This window comes from Trifolium pratense, linkage group LG1 (genome assembly GCF_020283565.1).
Source record: "Trifolium pratense cultivar HEN17-A07 linkage group LG1, ARS_RC_1.1, whole genome shotgun sequence".
Lineage (NCBI taxonomy): Eukaryota > Viridiplantae > Streptophyta > Magnoliopsida > Fabales > Fabaceae > Trifolium > Trifolium pratense.
In genome coordinates this window covers 19,355,730-19,376,135 of record NC_060059.1, presented here as the reverse complement: position 1 = coordinate 19,376,135, position 20,406 = coordinate 19,355,730, and the positions used below count along the sequence as shown (strand labels likewise).

Below are 20,406 nucleotides of genomic sequence, written 5' to 3'. Positions count from 1 at the left end.
ACTCTCATTACCTCCCTAGAATCTAGTCCTATCCCTAACCCTGCACCTTTACGAAAGTCTTCTAGAGTTATTAATCGCCCTAGACACTTAGAAGATTTTTCATTGCGAGACTCTTATAGGTACACATTCTGCAGCATCTTCTAACATTGTTTATCCACTTTCTTTTGTGTTATCTTACAATAATTGTGCTCCTGATTATCATACATTTTGTTGTTCAATCTCAGCCATAGTTGAACCTAAAACCTATACCCAAGCATCTAAATTTGAGTGTTGGAGGAATGCTATGAATGCTGAATTACTTGCTCTTGATGAAAACAAAACTTGGTCTGTTGTTGATCTTCCCCATGACAAAGTTCCTGTTGGTTGCAAATGGGTGTATAAGGTTAAATATCATGCTAATGGTTCAATTGAGCGTTACAAGGCTAGACTTGTAGCTAAATGGTATACTCAGTTAGAGGGAGTTGATTATTTTGATACTTTTTCTCCTGTTGCCAAAATCACCACTGTTAGGGTCTTATTAGCTTTGGCTTCCATCAAGGGATGGCATCTTGAACAATTGGATGTGAATAATGCTTTATTGCATGGTGATTTAAATGAAGATGTTTATATGTCCCTCCCTCCTGGCTTTCCTGTCACTAATGAACCCAACAAAGTCTGTAAATTACACAAATCCATTTATGGTTTGAAACAAGCTAGTAGGCAATGGTACTCCAAACTCTCTTCCTCTTTAATCTCTTTGGGATATACTCCTTCACAATCTGATCATTCTTTATATATAAAATCTACGGCCAACAGCTTTACTGCACTCTTGGTATATGTTGATGATATTGTTCTTGCTGGCAACTCTATCCATGAGATACAAACTGTCAAAATGTTTTTGGATCAGAAATTCAAGATTAAAGATCTTGGAAAATTAAGATACTTCTTAGGTTTGGAAATTGCAAGATCCGACACTGGGATCTTTGTCAATCAAAGAAAATACACACTTGAACTCCTTGAAGATGCCGGTTTACTAGGAACTAAGCCTTCCTCTCTTCCTTTGCATCCTACTACTAAACTTTCCAGCACTGATGGTGCTCCTTTGGATGACCCATCTTCTTATAGAAGACTTATAGGAAGGCTTCTCTATTTGACACACACTCGCCCAGACATTAGTTTCTCTGTCCAGCATTTGAGTCAGTTTGTTTCTAAACCTTTGGTCCCTCACTACAATGCAGCCATGCATATTCTTAAATATCTCAAATCTGATCTGGCCAAAGGCATTTTTTTATCCGCTTCTAGTTCTTTGAAGATTAGTGCTTTTGTTGATTATGATTGGGCAAGGTGCCCTGAAACTAGAAAGTCTATAACAGGATTTTGTGTATTACTCGGTTCTTCTTTAATTTCTTGGAAGTCTAAGAAGCAAAATACTGTTTCTAGATCTTCAACAGAGGCCGAATATAGAGCCTTGGCCTCATTAACTTATGAAATTCAATGGTTACAATACATCTTTCAAGACTTCAAGATAATATTTTCAAATCCAGCTTCTGTGTTTTCACTACAAGAAAACAAGCATTTACTGGCGGCCAAAAGCCCTCAATAATGCACAAATTTCGTCTAAAATGCATGCATTACTGACGGCCTTGGGCCCTCTGCAAATAGCTCGCCAGTAATGTTTACTGACGGCCCAGGACCGTCAATAACGTTACTGACGGCTTGGAGCCGTCAATAATGCCCAACGGTCATATCAAAAGAACTTCTCATTTACGACGGCCTGCAGCCGTCAGTAATGCTTGCCAGTTTGAAAATTGTGACGGCCTGCAGCCGCAGTAATGTTAAACGGATTAAAAAAAAATTAATAATTTAATTATTTAAAAATCAATATTAATATTGATTTTTAAATAATTAAATTATTAATTTTTTTTTAAAATTCTAGTTTTAATAATTTAATTTTTTTAAAAAAATATACTGCATAATAAATAATTAAAAAATATTAAATATAATTTTATTTTTATAAAAAAATATTAAAATTTAATAAAAAGCATAATAAAAATACTTAACATTAACATAAGCATAATTAAACATAATAATAATATTGTCATTACAAAAAGAAAACAATTAAACATAATATAAATTGTCGTTATGTTATACAAATAATTAAATCAACAACAGATAATTAAAATTACACATCAAGGTTGGTCAGGCGGCTGATATAGTGGTCGCTTCCCCTTGCCACTGTATGTTGGCTGACGCGACCTTCCTCGGCCTCGGCCTCTACCTTGCCACTGTATGGGGCTTGATTGGGATCAAAGCTGGCTTGATTCGGGAAGAAGTTGTCTTGGGGTTGATTGGGGTTGTCATGTGGGATTATGAAGTCTTGTTGATATGGATTTGATGATCTCTGTCGATGGTATTCGGTGAAAGCAGTTTGTTGATTATTTCTACCGCTTCCGCCACTACTGCTTCCACTTGTTTGCCCAACAGAATCAACAAATTGTAAATGAATTGGTTCATTATTAAGCATTTGACTCATATCCTCTATGCTCATACTCAGTATTGGATCACCCTCTCGGTACTCCGGCAGCTGATTCAAATTGACCATGCTATTCAAATCCGGTCGATATTCTTGTTCACCGGCATTTTGATTTTGTCGTGCCGATCCCTGAGATGATGATCCAACCCCCGCCGGCGCCGGCGCCCTCTGCTGCGCAAAGAATTCCTGCAATAGATGTTGGACCCGTTGGTCCACCCGCTCATTAAATGTTGCTTCGTACTCATCGCGGAATTCTTCTCGATACGTGGCCCTCATTCGCGCTTCATACTCATCATCGGTTTCCTGTCTTTGAGCTGGACGAGAGCGTCCTGTACTAGATGAAGATGTGTAAGTGACATCTCTCAAACCAGTTGGGTCACTTGCATATAAAGAAGATGTACACCCAGCAGCGAATTTGCGACCTCGAGTCGCACCACCAGCATTCTTAACAAAAGCCAACGACATCTTGTTTCGACGAACCTCCTCATTATCTCGCCTATGAGGTGGTAGTCGTAGTTGGCTTGCATTATATTCTTCAGCCCAAATTTGCGTCAACCTCTACAATAAATTAAAAAATAATTATAATTAATTAATTATAATGTTTAAATATAATTATAATGTTTAAAAAATAATGTTATAAGAAATAAATAATAAATAATATATATAAATACTTACCGAAACTTCTTGTGCCCTTGCCCCCGTCCATTCACCGGAATCTGCATACTTGTGCATCATGTCATTCATTTCCATAAAGGTGGGTGGACGACCAAATTGTTGAATGAACTCAAGACGAAGCGTTCCGGCAGATTTCGACCCTCCAGAGTGTACGCACGCACGATTGGCTTCATCGGTATTTCTGTTGGCTTTGTTCTTTATACACTTTGCCTTATACTCTTCCTCTTCCCATCTGAGGCACAACATAGGGTATGAATTACCAGCGAGCCAAAGTGGTGGTTTTGAAGGATCCTTTTTAATCTTTTTCCGCGCTTCAAAAAGTAAGGTCGACAGACGCTTGGTGGCTTTTTTGTTGAATATAGCCTCAATAGCCGCTGTGTGGTGATTTAGCCAAGTTACTTGCGACTACGAAAAATAAAGAAAAATTGTTAATAAATTAGTAAATATATGTTTAGTAACAAAATTGATTGGATAAAAAAGTAATTATAAATAAAAACGTACCCTGAAGCAATTCCAAAATTGTTGATATCCACGCTCATCTGCCCTGACCTCCGTCCAGTTGAGATATGGAGCCTGGAATTTGGATTTCAATGCATTATTGATTGCCTTATTCGCCGGATTTTGGGGTTGCAAACTGCACAATATATATATATATATATATATATATATATATATATATATATATATATATATATATATATTAGTTAAGAATAATAATCATATATATCCAATTAATTTATTAAACACAAATTCTTAATAATAATTAACTTACTCTGTGGCGGTATATGGCATGATGATGGGTCTACCATACCGGTCAACCAACAATTCATTTTGAGGAGCTAGAAGTGCAATATCGGCAATTTCCTCGTCCTCGTGGTCATCATCGTCGTCGTAGGAGTCGTACTCCTCTTCCACACCATCTACGGTTCGAGACTTGGGCATACCCTCCAACCATCGATTCCGAACAACGCGGCGGGGTAAAGCACGTCTACGTCCACCGCGTCCGCGTCCTCCGCGTCCGACACCCGGTGGTGGTGGAATATCATCAATGTCATCATCGACATTGTCATCATCGAAATTTTCTTCATCTGGATTCATCTATATTAAAAAAATATATGACAAATATATTTAAATAATTAAGAAATACATGACAAATATATATATATATATATATATATAAATAATTAAGAAATACATGACAAATATATATATTGTTTTATAATTCATCATCATTAAACGATAAACAAATGCAACCAAAAACAAATATTCAAGTACAACGATTAATATTATTACAACGCGGATAACTATATTATAAAATTAATTGTCATCCCAATCTGATACATCTTCATCATCACTGCCTTCATCATCACCATTAGCTTCGACGTCCTCTTCATCAACATCACCATCAGAAGGTACTTCTTCGGCTTCTTCTTGTACACAAAGTTGATTAAAAGTTTCAACTGCAATGACATCATCAACATTGGACATCTCATCTTCCTGATATGGTTCATCTTCACGTTCATCTATCTCATTTTTTTCAATCAGACCCCTTGGTTTTGATGTTATTGCGGCACACCAACCTCGCTTATCCCTTGTAGTCGATGGATAAGGGACATAGTGAACTTGTCTGACGTTATGAGCCATAGCAAACGGATCATACAATGAATAATGTTTGTTCATTTTTATGTCCACGGTATTAGTCTTTGAATCATATCTGGTACCTCTATTTGAAGGATCAAACCATTTACAGTAAAACAACACGACTGTTTTCTTGTAATCAAGGTAATTGTATTCGATTTCAAATATGTTCTCAATGACACCGTAAAAATCTCCTTCACCATTTTCAGTCACACCTTTCATACACACTCCACTGTTTACTGTTGTTTTTCCTTCACTCCAACTGTGTGTCTCAAATCTGTAACCATTGACAAAGTAGGTGTGCCATTGTTTAACGGTTGACTTTGGGCCATCAGATAAGTTTCTCAAGTGTTGTATGATACGAGTTGCGGGTGTTTGTTGGTACATGTATTCTTTGAACCATGCTGGAAATTGCGAATTGATTTGAGCAGAAGTATGTTGTGTTAAAAACATCCTAAGTTATTAAATATCGTTAGTTATAAGCGAACTTAATTGGAATAAATAATTATTTATTAACTAATTAAAAATACTCACTGTAAATATGGCTCGACTTCATTGCAATTAATCAGCAAGTGAACATGCGCCGAATATTGACCAGGCAAGCTGAATATTGACATGTTTAATGGGTGAATTCTCACAGGCCGAGATGTTTCAGTTTCATTGCGAATATGGCTTGATGACAACGTGTCTTTGAAGTAATGCGAACAAAAGTAAATTGTTTCGCGGTGTAAGTATGTTGCACAAATTGAGCCTTCGACCCTAGCTTTGTTTTTCACGGCACGTTTTGCATAACCCATGAACCTTTCGAACGGGTACATCCATCTATATTGAACCGGCCCACCAAGTCTAGCCTCGTATGCAAGATGCACCACAACATGCTCCATAGAATCAAACAAGGCAGGAGGAAATATTCTCTCCAACTTACACAAGATCAGTGGAATGTCATTTTCCATCTTGATGAGATCAGCCTCTCTTAGCGTTGTCGAACACAAATTCTTGAAAAATTGACTGATTTTAATAAGCGGATTCAATACATGTTGGGGTAAAGAACTAAATGCAATCGGAAGTAAAGTCTGGAAAAAAACATGACAATCATGACTTTTCATCCCACGCATCCTTCCGTGGTCAACATCAGCGCATCTCGCCAAATTCAACGAATAACCGTCTGGCATCTTCACTTCTTTTACCCATCGACAAACAGATTTTGTTTCGTCAGGAGATAAAGTATAGTTTGCACGAGGTTTAAGAAGTTTACCGTTAGATGTCTCCACCAACAACAGTTCGTTACGTTTGCAATATAACTCTATGTCTCTCCTCGCGTTGTCATTATCTTTCGTTTTTCCTTTGACATTCATGACAGTGTTAAATATATTTTCAAACACATTTTTCTCAATATGCATAACATCAAGGTTGTGACGTAAAAGGTTGTCTTTCCAATACGGCAGATCCCAAAAGATACTTCTTTTTGTCCAGTTGTGCGTTTGTCCATAACCACGCGGTTTAGAGGCAACACCACCTACAACCTCAACCTTTGGAATATCTTTCACTTTGTTCAAGACTTGTCGGGATGTCAAATAATCTGGTGGATCACGAGTCTCGGTCTCACCATGAACAAAAGCATTTTTATTTCTTCTAAACGGATGATCAGTAGGCAAGAACCGACGATGACAGTCAAACCAAGTAGCCTTCCCACCGTTGTGTAACCAAAACGCTTTGGTGTCCATCATTCAAATAGGACATCCTAGTTTACCATGTGTCCCCCATCCAGACAACATCCCATATGCAGGAAAATCATTAATGGTCCACATCAAAGCTCCTCTCATATTGAAATTTCGTTTTTGGTTGATATCATACGTCGCAACACCGTTCCACAATCTCTTCAAATCATCAATCAAAGGTTGTAAATAGATATCAATACCAACAGTTGGACTAGATGAGCCTGGTATTACAGCGGCTAAAAACATGTAAGGTTTTGACATGCACATATCAGGAGGAAGATTGTACGGGGTAACCAGAACAGGCCAACATGAATATGGAGTGGCTGATACTTGAGTATATGGTGTAAATCCATCTGAGCATAACCCAAGTCGGACATTCCGTGGCTCCGAAGCAAAGTCGGGATAAACTTGATCAAAATGCTTCCAAGCCATTCCATCAGAAGGATGTCGCAACTCACCTGACATTTTTCTCCTTTCATAGTTTTCACGATGCCATGTCATTTTACTGGCAGTTTGCATCGATGCATACAACCTTTGCAATCTTGGTATTATGGGTAAATAGAACATCGTCTTTTATGCAATGTGACAATGATGGTAGTATTGTTGGTCGGAGAATTATTTAGGAAATTCGTCGTTTAGTTGCTATGAATTGGAAAGTTAAGATTTGTCACTCTTATCGTGAATCCAATACTTGTGCCGGTGCTCTTGTTAATTTGGGGTGTGATCATGAGCTAGAGATACGAGTGTATGAGCAATGTCCTCCGAGTCTGAACTCTTTGTTATTAGCTGATATTATGCGGATAACTACCTCTAGAATCATATCTCTGTAGTCTCTTTTTCCTTTGAGCTGCAGCCCGTTTTGTATAAAAAAAATTTGTTTGTTTTTTTTCAATTTTATGGGATCAAAACTAAAGTCCTGTGATCACGTAAAATTTCGGCCATGCATTATATATATTCCCAAAAACACCCTCCATTCTTATAGATATTGACAATATTATCCAATAACTTAACTTGGTCACTCTCTTTCTCTCTCCCATAATTTCGAAGCACCTTGCATCGGTAAACAACGTCACAATTAATAAAAACAACGTAATTAATTCTTAATTAATAATCATAATTTCGTGTGCTTCAATCCAATACAAATCCTATTTTCACTAGGTCAATCCCACTCATCACACTATACAGTACTTCTATAATCGTTTCACCTTCTCAAATCATATTTCACATTATTATAAATAAAAATCATATTTTTGTTTCTTTTTTCACTATTTTTCTATTCTTGTTCCCAAATTTCCCATTCTCATCATACCGTATTCCATAGTTCAAATTAAGGTACAATTTTCTTCTTTTTTGCATGTCGTAATACGAAGGGTTTTTCAATTTATCATTATTAAATCCATGGTTTTTTATAATCATGCATATTCAAATTAGGGTTTAATCATTTTCTATTCTTTTTGCAGATACGTGAATAATCGTGATCATGGGTTTCAATTCTGTCTATAAGTCCTTGCAGGATATATTTCCACAGGTAAAGTTTTTCAATTTCGCTTTTTTAATATGATTGCAGAATAATCGTTTTTGATTGATTTTAATTATTATTAACACTTTTTGATGCTATGGGATCATGTTTTATTTGTATGCTAGTTCTGAATTTGTGAATTTTAATCGTTTTTAGGATATATAAAACTAAAATGTTTATGCTTTTCATCTTTCTATTTTCAACCCAATTTCCCTTTTTTTTGTTGTATACTGCTAAATTATATTCTAACTTAACTATTTACTTATTTTACGTGGTGTGGTTAGATCAATAACTGATTATTCTGATTTTTAAGGAACCTCTAATTGTAGTTGATTTTTCTGCAGTGGTTAAAAAAATATGTAGTCACTTTAGTTAATATATTGGAGTTGTTAGATAAAGATCAGATGACTCACATTCATAGTTTGTGCTTTAAATTTTATTTGCTTAGATTAGAATGTGGACAATTCAACGGTTCTGTTCTACTGCTGACTCTAGTGTTTGCATTATTTTTCAATGATTGCAGTAAATCCAAGTTTGTATTTGATATATGAATACTTATTCAATGCTAATATTTAACCATTAATAAGGCTTCCGAAATCCAAAATTCAGAATATTAATTCAGTGCGAATAAATTAAGGACATGTTACTCTTGGAAAACTGATGGTTTGTCATCCATAGTTGCTTCTCGCTGATGCCTGTTTTTATTTTTTTATTTTCATGAACAGGTTGATTCCAGGCTGTTGAGGGCTGTTGCTATTGAACACCCAAAGGATGCTGATTTGGCTGCTGAAGTTGTTCTTACGGAAATCATCCCATCGATTGCCAAAAAGTTACTTCCTGTAACTCCTCCGCATGAAACGAGCCCTAGAGTTCTAGTGAACTTGGAAGGTGTGTCTACTTATTGTATACATGCATTCCATACCACTCTCTTCTTAGCGTGCATTAAAATGGTTTACTTATATTATTATCTGATATGTTGAACTTTTAGCTTGTTTACTTATATTAGTTCCTGATTTGCTGAACTTTTAGATGAAAGTGAGGACGAAGGGGAGAGGTTGATGCACCATCCGCTTGTTAAAGGCACATATGTGGGATCTTCTTCTTCTTCTTCACCTTATGTACCTGAAGAGATCAAGGCTGAAGATTTTTCTTCTGGACAAGTTCTGAATGTTTTAGTAAATTCGCCACAGGATAAGAGACCGATAGTGGTAATAGACCTTGAAGGTTTGTTCACTTACTCCACAGATGCAATTCCATATCAGTCTATATGTTGCTTCCATTGAAATGGTTTACAATATATTTCTAATGACATGTTGAACTTTCAGATGAAAGTGAAGAGGAAGCGAGGTTGGCGCAACATCAACTTGTTGAAAATACTGTCGCTGTCATTGGGTCTTCATCGTCATCATCACCATCTTGTTCTACACCTGTACAGATCATAAATTCTTCTGATTCTTCGTCTGGACTGGATCTGAATGTGTCTCTTAATGAACTTGCACTGTCAAATTTCACTGATGTAAATGACGGAACCCATACATTTCCTGGGATAAACGGTGAAGGTTACCTAAATAGAGGGATCACAAAAGAAATTTCTTGGGATCAATTACGACTTAATAATGATGTCAACGGTGAAATTTTGGCATCTTTAGGTGTATTTGATGTGTCGAATACCTGGCAGAATTCTCTTACAGAGGAGTCTGCTTCCATGAGTAATGCTGGCAATAGAAATGCAAACGGTTTGAATGAAGATTGGGTAGATTTTGTTCCTACAGCTGAAGATTATGATGCCACTACATGCGATACAATTAACAGATTGGAAAAATGTGAAACTGCCTTTGTTGACTTAGAAGGCTCTGAAATGCAAACAATATCTGAAGTTCAGGGGCATGCACCAAATGCTAAAGATTATCTTCAAACAGACTTCAATGCTAGTCCTTCCACTGTTGTTGGGGAAACCAGTCATGTTGAAGATGAGATTGATAGCAATAAGGCACCTGGCCAATATAATCCAGCATGCAGTATTGACATGCTTGAGGAGACCATTGATGAAGCAAAAACTAACAAGGTATTGTCAGTCCTAGTTTATTATATTTGGATGTTGTGAGTACAAGATTTACTAGCCTTATAAAGATCATGGTAGTTGTGTTGAAACTATTGTTACTAAATTGAATAACGACACATGGTAGTTGTGAAATTGCCATTGAGACCATGTTACTATATTGAATAAGGAAATTGCCGTCTTATTGATTATTTTAAACTTAAATAGTAATTAGCATAGCAATGTGCATGTATTTTTTGTCACTATAAAATATGTAATTACAGTCTTGTTATTGAAATATAATATGATCTTAAAACTTCTGACATCATATGCTTATTATTTTACCCTGATGCAGGCAACCTTGTTTTCTTCAATGGAATCTCTCATCAGTTTGATGAGAGAAGTGGAACTTCAGGAGAAAGCTGCAGAGCAGGCCAATATGGAAGTTGCTAGAGGAGGGTCTGATATTCTGGATAGGGTAGAAGAGTATAAAGCCATGCTGGTGCACGCCAAAGAAGCAAATGACATGGTTTGGAATGAAATAAATCACAAATATTATAGATGTCGAAGCTACTATGTATTTGATGATGCTGTTTTAGATGTGATGAACAAAAATAATTTAACCTCAACTTTTTCTTTGTAGCATGCTGGGGAAATTTATGGAGAAAAAGCAATTCTAGCAACTGAACTAAAGGAACTTCAATCTCGCTTGGCCAGCTTGTCTAATGAAAGGGATAACTCTCTTGCAATTCTTGATGAGGTGCTCAACTTGTGTTCATCGGAATTGTTTTCACGATTATCTTGTGTATAAGTTTTGTAATTTCAGAAGCTTTGAGCATCTTTCTGACTCTCACTTAGATTATACAGATCATAATCATTTCATGCTATAACTTAATAAGGACACATGATTTAAGTTTCAAAACACAGTTCATGAATAAAAATCGTCTTTATTAATTTTATTATTCTCGTGCTTGCAGATGCGTCAAAGTCTTGAATCCCGATTAGCTGCAGCTGAAATGTTGAGGAAATCAGCAGAGCTTGAAAAGCTGGAAAAAGAGAGTTCAGCAAGAACGGCACTGCTTGAGCAAGAAGCAATGATGGAGAAGGTAGTACAGGAAGCACGTAGACTAAAGCAGGATGCTGAAGAAAATTCCAAGGTTTCTAGTGTTTCCTCTGCTTTAATACCATTTCATTAGTATTTCATTTAATATGCGTATAATGCACTACAAAAGAGTTTATTTTAAAATTGTGCAAGTAAGATCACCATATTTGATTCTCTAATCTTTAGTGGGTTAATATCATGATACCCCGAGGCTTTGATTGGGAGTTATGAGATAAATAAATATAAGGGAGGACTTTGAGGAAAAAGGAGGAAAGGGAAGCTAGGGATGATAGATCTTACTTTGAATAGAAGCTTTATTCTTCTCCATAAAGCTAAAATCCTCTTATTTATTGGTGAACTAAGATAATTCTTTGGATAAGGATTTTGATTGAATTTGACAAATTCATCACCTTATATCAATAGAAAAAAAATCACTTCTAAGCATTCTCCTCACCTTCTCTTTAAAAATTTTCTTCAAAATAAGGTGATAAATTCTCTTCCCTCCCTTTTCCTAACTCCCAAACAAGGACTGTAGATTAGTTCATGATTTATGCACTGTATTTACTAAACCTAGAGGCAAATGCACTTGAGAAGCTTTTTCCTAATGTTTTATGATTTTTATTGATTCCTTCTCATCTCTACAGTTAAGGGAGTTCCTGATGGACCGTGGGCAGGTCGTTGATACATTGCAGTAAGTTGTTTTATCTCTTTATATATATATATGCAATTTCTCCCTCTTTCTGACATTGAACTATCAATACTTTGACTTTGTCTGCAACATTCTATTGGCTTCATATTATTATGTTAATATACTTGGACTCTTTTTAGTGTAATTTTGATTATGGTCATGAAGTTACTTCTCTCATTGCTAGTGTTCGCTATTTTTTCCATTTTTTTGAAATTAGGGTTTTGGGTTACTTCTCTCATTGCTAGTGTTCGCTAGTAGTTCATTTTCTTGAAATCCTGTTTCAGTATATAACTTGGACATGATTATTTTCTCTTCTCTGAGGCGTACACGAATTATATCATGTTATGAATGAGTAGTTTCTTTTGTAATTAATGTCTTCATAATTCCTAATTTGATATACTTCCTTTTTATTTAATTTTGCAGAGGAGAAATTTCTGTTATTTGCCAGGATATTAGGCTTCTAAAAGAGAAATTTGATGCAAATCTTCCTTTGAGTAAATCATTTACATCAAGTCAGACCACTTGCATCTTAGCTTCGTCAGGTTCCTCTAACAAAACGTCGGCATCTAATGCGGGTTCTGATCATAGTGATTCATCTGAAATACTCAAGATCACCCAGGCAGCCCCAATTGTTTACGAAAGTGAAGAAGAGAAGTCTAAAGCTGAACAGAATGCTCTTCTTGATGATGACTGGGATATTTTCGACAAAGATGCAGAACTGGATTCTGGAGCTTGCTAACTTTTTGAGAAAGATAGAAAATAAGTTTGTGGTACTGCTTTTCTTTTAATAGATTCATGCTACTGTTAAACTTCAAAATAAACCTTAGAATGCCTTTGATGTTATTAATTGACAGTGAGCTAGATACATGCTTTAATGTTGCATTATAAAGCGGTAGTACAAGGGTATAATAGCATGCATATATGATCAAACAACCTTATTTTACTCCATTTTTGGTTGGTTGCTTATTTCCAAATTTTGTACAAAAAATATTAGGGAATAGCTTTTAGTTTTGTTTCTGGTTTGTTTAGCCTTAATTATCTATATTTTTTTGTTGTTTTTTATGTTTTGTGTATATATTTTCATTTGGTTTAGGACATGCCAAAATTCCCTTGATTTCCTTATCCTCTTCACCAATCCAATCTTTAACACTCTCCTTAGAATTCCCCTGTGTTGCTGCTTCCCAATCTATGCTCAAATTCAACAGTATGAGCTATTTATAGAGTATTCATTATTATTTTATTATCTTTTTTAAGGAGTAAGTATGTGTTTGGTTTTGCGGTGGACAGAATTGATTTTGACAGAATTGAGTTTGACATAATTGATTTTAATAGAATTGAGTTTGATAGAATTGATTTATGTTTGGATATATTCATACAAAAGTGATTTGAACAAAGAATTTGAGTGTAAAAATCAATTCTAGAATGAGAAGCTACAATTTCTAGCTTCAAGTAGAATCCATTCTGGAGGCAGAATCAATTCTACTTTTGAGGAACCAAACAAGTCAGAATCTATTCTACATGTCCAGAATCAATTCTGGCTACTCCAGAATTGAAACCAAACATACACTAAATAGGTGAGAGAGATAATTGAGTGACAAAATGAAGGGTTTACCCTAAACAATCCCATCAAAGAGAATCATTGAGACTGAATTCAAATCATCAAAGAGAATCTCTTCGATTCTTTAATTTTCTTGTATACTCTTTTTTTTAATTTATTTTCTTGAGAAATTCCTTTTTGATTTGTTTCTAAACTTGGAAGTTCTTCTTCTCGTTTTTTAAATTTTTTGTAAAATACTACTACCTGCTCTATTATTTTTAAGTGTTGCATTTTGACCATGTACGCTATTTATATAATCTATTTTGATCATTTTTTTTATTCATATATAGAATCAAATATTAGCATATAAGATGGTCAATTTATCTTGATGAGCATTTTCAAAATATAATTTTTTTTATAATAGATAAATAAATATATTAGTAGTTAGAATTATTATATATTGAAACGTGTGTGGTCAAAAGCGACATTTAGAAAAGAATGAAGAGATTAGTTGATTAGAGAACCTATTCTTCATTTATTTTGTTTGTTAATTTTGTCACAGCCCATATGACTTTGTGATTGCATGCTATCGCTGACTCGGAGGGTAAGATATGATGAAAACACAAATAATATATCATAACATTTTGATTTTGGGAAGTATCAAATTACGCCGGTGTAACATAACGCTTTAACGAATACAAATTTTATAAAATTCACCGTTGAATTGAAAATTTATATCATATAGATCATTCATGTTCAATTCTATAAAAATCTAAAATAATTTGATATGTTATTGAGATTGATCAAGCTTAACGGTATTCAATAAAAACACATAAAGCGTTAATCTTGATCGGTCTCAATAACATATCAAACGATTTTATATTTTTGTAAAATTGAACATGGATGATCTAAATGATATAAACTTTCAATCCAACGGTGGATTTTGTAAAATTTGTATTCGTTGAAGCGTTATTGAGCAGTGTAACATTACTCTAATGTTACACGGATGTAATTTGATCCTTCCCCTTTTGATTTTTGTAATATTAGATAAATAATATACAATTTATTTTCCCTCATTTTCATGTGTTAAATATGATATACATATAAATGAGTAAGAACATGCACAACCAATTTCCTCATTCTCGTCTATTAAATATCACTCCTGAAATGCACGTAGTATTACTGTTTACGTGAGAATTTGGTAAACAACCGCTAGTTTAAGTATTTAAACTCGCGAGATCAACTAGTAAATCTCAGGACAATTTTGTGTTTATTCGTTTTAAGAAAACTGTTTGAATGTTCGTTTTAACAAGGAAACAAACACTTAGGAATTAAAACGTTTCTAAAACGAACAAGAGAAACTAATTTGAACGCCTCGAAGCAGCAGTTTCTCGAACAAGTATTTGAAATCAAACTTAAAGAAAATTACTGGAAAGCAAATTGCATTGAATGGAAAGCAATTACAAATAAAGATGGTTCACAAAACATACATTTGTCCTCTGAATTCCGTTCGTTCGATCGCTGAATACTTAGAATTTTAGAGAGAGTGTCTGTATAAAATTTTGTGACCCTTGTTCTGAATAAAAAACTGCTATAAATATTACTACAAAGTGGTAACTGTTTCTTGATCATCTGGACGCTCCTCGATCTGCCACGTCGACCACGTTCTCCACTTTCATCTTTCATTCCTTCAGCGCGCGCCAAGGCCTCTTGGGCCGTTCGTTGCTTCTTCTTTGGGCTTGGCCCAACTCTCTATCGGTTCGATTTCGCGCTTTCGATAGCTTCCTGGCAAAACCAAAACTGGACGCGTTATCCATATCTCTCGAAGCGCTCTTTGGCTTCGACCTAGTTGGCTTTCGACGCCAACTTTGAAAGTTTTATTTTGGCAATATCCCCTCCAAATAAGTATTGGACCCACCAATTATAGTTAATTGATAAATCCCAAATCTATATCCAACAAATTGCCCCCCAAAAATGCCATTTTCGACTGTGTCTATCGAAAGAGGAAGTGGCGTTTTTGAAAGTACTAATGGATATCTTTCTTTTCCATTTATCTCTCCTATCGTTTAGGTTGCCATTCAAAACTTTGGATTGGCTCCAAAACTTGTTTTTTTTTTTCTTTCCACCTGTCAAGGGGGTTGGACACTTGTCAAAAGAGGAAGTTGAAAAATTTGTTATTTTCAACAGACCGCGTGCCTCTATAAATAGCTAGATCCTCCCTTTATTGCGTTTTCTCCAATTTTCGCTCTGTCAACTGTTCATCTTCTTCTTCATCTTCCGTGATTCTTTCTTGAATTCTTGCTTCCAAAAGACTTCCTATTCTCACCATTCTGTTTATCACCAAGTCATCAACTTTCTTTTCACTTGGATTTTCCTCAACTATCTCAAACAACCCGTGATTCCCAAATTTAACCCTAATCTGTTCTTTTACACCATCTTTACACCTTCATCAATGGCGTCAGGTTCAGATGTTGGAAAAATCCTTCCTTACGCCGGTAGGTGGACCGCCGCCACTCTTTCTTCTTACGATACGGATGTGGTTCCAGAACCATCGTTGCGTCTGGACTTGCAAAAGTTTTGGGAAAATCAATTGATCTTTCCTTATTCCGTTGATAATCTTGTGCATGCGTTTGGGGGACCCAAACCAAGTGATAAAAGTAGGAATTCTAAGGTTCTGTCCATTTTTCCTGTTTATAAACCTTGTGCTCCTAGGGTTTTTATCAGTGAACCCTATAACTTTAGCTATATCAAGGCGCCTAACAGAGTGTTTCGATCGGCTCCTTCTTTGAATGACCAATACCTTGGCTGGTTAGACAGGGTACAACGTGATAAAGCTGATATTTGGCAAGCCTGTGGTATTTATGACCTTATTCAACTCTCTCGGACAGGCCTTAAATACCAGCAAGAGATGATTATTGCTGCTTTACACTTCTTTGAGTCTTCTACCAACACTTTTCACTTCGAATGTGGCATGATGACTCCTACACTGCTAGATGTTGCTGCCATTACTGGCCTATCGCCTCTTGGCGACACTTATGATCCTTGCAAAGCTTCCGACACCATCAAATTCGATTTTCGAAACAAGTCTTATTCCAAATACATTGTGGAAAATCGAAAAACTAGCGATGAAGTGAGTGACGAAGAACACGTTGCTTTCCTAACCTTATGGCTATCGCAGTATGTCTTTTGCACTCAATCTCTCCAAGTAGCCAAGAAATTCATCCATATGGCTATTCAACTACACGAATGTCAACAATTCAACTTCGCTCGACTTATTCTTGGATGTCTTTATGAATCCATGAGGGATGCTTGTGAACATCTTAAGAGAACAGGCGATGGATCTACCTTTTTAGGTGCTGGCCCCTTTTGGTTGCTGCAATTATGGCTAACTGCCACTTTTCATGCTGAACTTGACCTTTTCTTGCCTGAGCCATACTATGAGGAATCAAGAACGCGCCAAATCGAAGGCACCAGGCTGGCACGATGGTTCCTAGGGAAAGAGGGCTTGGTTATGATGTGGCTTTCCAACAGTATTTTAATACTTTTCTCAGCCTGAAGAAGTTCAAGCCTAGCTTTGCTCCTTTTGTGGATAGGCCACTTGGTCCTCCTTGGTTCACTCACAGATTTCCTTCTCCACCGGAATTTGAGACGGTAACCAACAACATTTGGAATGCTTACCTGATGCCTACAGTCTTGTCTTGTCGAATTGGCTTGACTTCTGGAGATTTTGGGTTAGTTGGCTACTTCCCAAACCTGGTGTCTCGCCAATTTGGCTTAACTCAAATACTCCCTAAGAGCATATACTTGGAAGAGAGGGAGGTCTGTTTAGGCAAGCATGGCATGACAGAACCACAGTTCCATTCGTTCTTGAACCATTTCAATCAGCCTTCTTATGAGCTTACCTCATTCGACTTCGCTCCCTCACATGCCTGTACTAGGGAATTTTTTATCTGGTGGTCTCGACACTATGAAGGACGCCTGGTTGACAAGGCTGCTTTGCTTACTGCTATCTCTAATGGGTTCGACTCATCTATTTTGAACAAGATTAAATCGAAACTGAACGCCAGAGGTATTCTTTTGGTTCTACTTTTTCTTGCATAATCTTTTACCTTGCGTGCTTTTCTCTTATGCGCACTTTTCCAATGCAGGGAGTAAGTCGAAGGCAGGTTCCAGCAATTCTAGCAAGCCTCTTCCTCCACCACCTAAGGTTGAACTAAAGGTAAGCCTTTGCCTTTTTGTGGCTTCTTACGCTCTTGTAGGATTTCCATATTAACTTTGATATGCCCTTTCCAGATTGCTTCACGCAAAAGGCCTCCTTCAACTGAAACTCCTTCTGTTTCGAAGAAACAAAGGCCTATTCCAGCCACTTGTTCGAATGCTCCAGATAAGGTACCTATTTAGCAAAAGACTCCTTTTCCTTTTGTCTTACATGCGAACTTACTGAACTGTGGCCTGTAGGATATTCCTGTTCTCTTGACCATCCCTGAGCAGACTTACATTGCCACCACTCAAGATCTCTCTCCTAATGCTGAACCCGTTACTGATGAGAAAAAGAAAAAGAAGAAGAAGAAGAAAGAACACCAACCCAACCAAGAAAGTACTCCTGAGCGCAAGTCCTCTGAGATTGAGGCACAACCTGATACTCTGGCATCACCTGAGGACCCTCCTCTAGAGCAATCGGAGAGGAAGAAGAAAAAGAAAAAGAAGCAGAAAAAATCTCCTGCTGCAGCTACTGTTGTCGAGGCTTCTGCTACTGCAAAAGAAACGACTTCACCGCCTGAAGCTTCTGCTACCCCTCCAGCCCAAGTAAGCCATTCTTACTTCTTGTTACTTCTCCAGCTCTTAACTATGTTACTTATTCTTTCACGGTTATTTGTTTCAGCCACAAAACTCTGCTCAAGTTATCCCCCAGGATGAGCCTGCTCCTAGTAAAGCGGCTGAGGGGGTGGTCGAAGGACCAAGTGATGCGCATCCTGAAGATGTTGTAGAAAAAATCCCATCTCCTCAGCCTTTCGAAACGGCCATTCTTACTGAAACCTCATCATCACCCAAGGCTCCTGGCTCGCCTCACCGTGCTTTCGAAGATGATACCCTTCAGCCCAACACTGGCGCAGACCAGCTTGATCAAGGTCTACCGCAACAGAATCCTTTGACAAACCCTGCCCAAGTATTGGCTGATAATGATCCTCCAACCAATTTTCAAGCTGACCCTATTGCTAATACTGAACAAAGGCCAACAGTTGATGGCGAACACTCCACTACCAATCAACCACAACCAAGTAGATCAAACCATGAGTCTAGTTCACCTAACGCTGACACTTTCGACTCTGATGACGGGAACTCCTATATTGGTGATTCACTTGGTGAAGAGGGAACTTCCGTGTCGAAGCCACTTCCTACTGTTGTCCTGCCAGCTGAACTTGCCAAAGAGTTAAAAGATTTAACTCCAGTAGATGCACTTATCAAGCTTTTATCAAGCCATGGCACCTCTAGCTCCGTTGTTGAGAACGCAGAGGGGAAGGAAGATGTACTTGAGCAAGAACAGTTTGAGCATGAAGTCAGGTTCAGGCGAGAAATTCTTGATGGGGATATGTTGGGCCTGCTTGAGCGTGATTCTTCTATATATTACAACATCAAAGCCCTTTTTCGCAAGCTGCAGAACCCAAGGACTGACGAAGCAATGTTCCTTCTAGTGACTCAGGCTGAAACCTTTTTGGAACAGTTCGTTAGTCAATCTCAACTCCTAACCAGGACTAGCAGCCTTCTGACATCTCTGCTCGCAACCCAGCAACACCATTTTGAGCAAGCTAATAATTGCAATGCAGAGGTCACAACTATCAAAGCTGCCTCTGATGAAGCTCTTGAGCAACTTGTGGCTTGTGAGAACAATATTGCTCAATGGCAATCTGAAATCGAAGCGCTAAAGGAAAAGGTTCGACAAGAAGAGGCTAAGATGGAAAAACTAGCTGCAGTAGCTATCGAAGCACAGAAGGTTAAGCTTGATGAGCTAGCACGTGAAGGTATCCAACATTACAGTGATGGTCTAGCTGTCCAAAAGCGAGTTGAGCACCTTGCTAGTGATAAAGAAATGCTACAACGTAAACTGGCGTCCATTCGAACTCAGTATTATCAATTTCAAGCGGCCAATCGAAAGCCTCCTTCGACATCTCAACCACAACCTTAACTTTATAAATTTTCCTTTTAGTCTTAAGTTTTTTTTCTTTTGGATGTCATAATTGTAACTCTCTTAACACTAGCAACTGTCAAACAATTTCGTACATGCCTTTTGAATGTATGCCCTTTTTGGCTTTTTCATGCTGCATGTTCATATATTGGCTGAGTATTTTATTCCTTTATTGTTGCTTGCTTTCCTTCTTTTGGGTGATTATCCCAAGCCTTATTAATGGCATTTTGTAAGGAGTGAAGCGAACATGTTTCCAAAGCAGTCAACATAACTAACTACACGGCTTTGGGCATTAATGCCATGGCATTTCCCTATGCAAACCGACCATGGTTAGTTGTAACTGCATGGCCATTAACGCGTCTTAATTCTTCTATAAATACCCACGCCTTGCAACTCTTTTTGCTCATCACTTTATACAAATTAACGCATCAACACCTCTCCACACATAATGGATAACAAGAAAAATCCTCCTTCTTCTACCCCGGGTTCAAGCACGCCACGTCCTCTTGGAAGGGGACGAACCAAGGTTCCAGCTTCCAAACCTCCACGCACTAGAATCCTTCGCCCTAGGCCGGCATCGGCTAAGGTAGTAGAAACCATCATTCTCTCTTCTGATTCCTCAAGCTCTAGTTCAGATGACGAAGATGAAGATTACCTTGAGTTCCTCAGCACCCTAGAGCCTGACGAAGAATACCCAGGAACTCCGACTCCTTCTTCTGAGGATGAAGACTCTCAGATCTCAGAACTTTCCAGTTCTGACTCAAAGGATGAAGGAGCTCGAGCCCAGGGTAAACC

The 20,406-nt window shown here is 37.3% G+C and overlaps 4 protein-coding genes across 4 annotated transcripts; 2 read left to right on the top strand and 2 right to left on the bottom strand.

Annotated features, from left to right (window-relative positions):
• The first annotated feature begins 283 nt into the window (after positions 1-283).
• Positions 284-1,812, top strand: LOC123889760 (uncharacterized mitochondrial protein AtMg00810-like). Its single transcript, XM_045939251.1, has 2 exons — positions 284-1,476; positions 1,671-1,812. The coding sequence occupies exons 1-2, from the start codon at positions 284-286 to the stop codon at positions 1,810-1,812; spliced, it is 1,335 nt and encodes a 444-aa protein (XP_045795207.1).
• Positions 1,813-3,398: 1,586 nt separating this feature from the next.
• On the bottom strand, positions 3,399-4,285 carry LOC123889751. The gene is made up of 3 exons (XM_045939240.1): positions 3,960-4,285; positions 3,689-3,821; positions 3,399-3,419 (listed from the first exon to the last, which is right to left on the bottom strand). The coding sequence occupies exons 1-3, from the start codon at positions 4,283-4,285 to the stop codon at positions 3,399-3,401; spliced, it is 480 nt and encodes a 159-aa protein (XP_045795196.1).
• A 162-nt stretch (positions 4,286-4,447) lies between these two features.
• Positions 4,448-6,549, bottom strand: LOC123889740. Its single transcript, XM_045939228.1, has 3 exons — positions 6,285-6,549; positions 5,360-6,167; positions 4,448-5,279 (listed from the first exon to the last, which is right to left on the bottom strand). The coding sequence occupies exons 1-3, from the start codon at positions 6,547-6,549 to the stop codon at positions 4,505-4,507; spliced, it is 1,848 nt and encodes a 615-aa protein (XP_045795184.1). The 3' UTR covers positions 4,448-4,504.
• Positions 6,550-7,556: 1,007 nt separating this feature from the next.
• LOC123922008 lies at positions 7,557-12,838 on the top strand. Its single transcript, XM_045974755.1, has 10 exons — positions 7,557-7,875; positions 8,004-8,071; positions 8,788-8,950; positions 9,092-9,286; positions 9,388-10,127; positions 10,456-10,629; positions 10,744-10,860; positions 11,078-11,257; positions 11,847-11,893; positions 12,314-12,838. Exons 2-10 carry the CDS (start codon positions 8,024-8,026, stop codon positions 12,627-12,629), a joined length of 1,980 nt encoding a protein of 659 aa, XP_045830711.1. The 5' UTR covers positions 7,557-7,875; positions 8,004-8,023; the 3' UTR covers positions 12,630-12,838.
• The last annotated feature ends 7,568 nt before the right edge of the window (positions 12,839-20,406 follow it).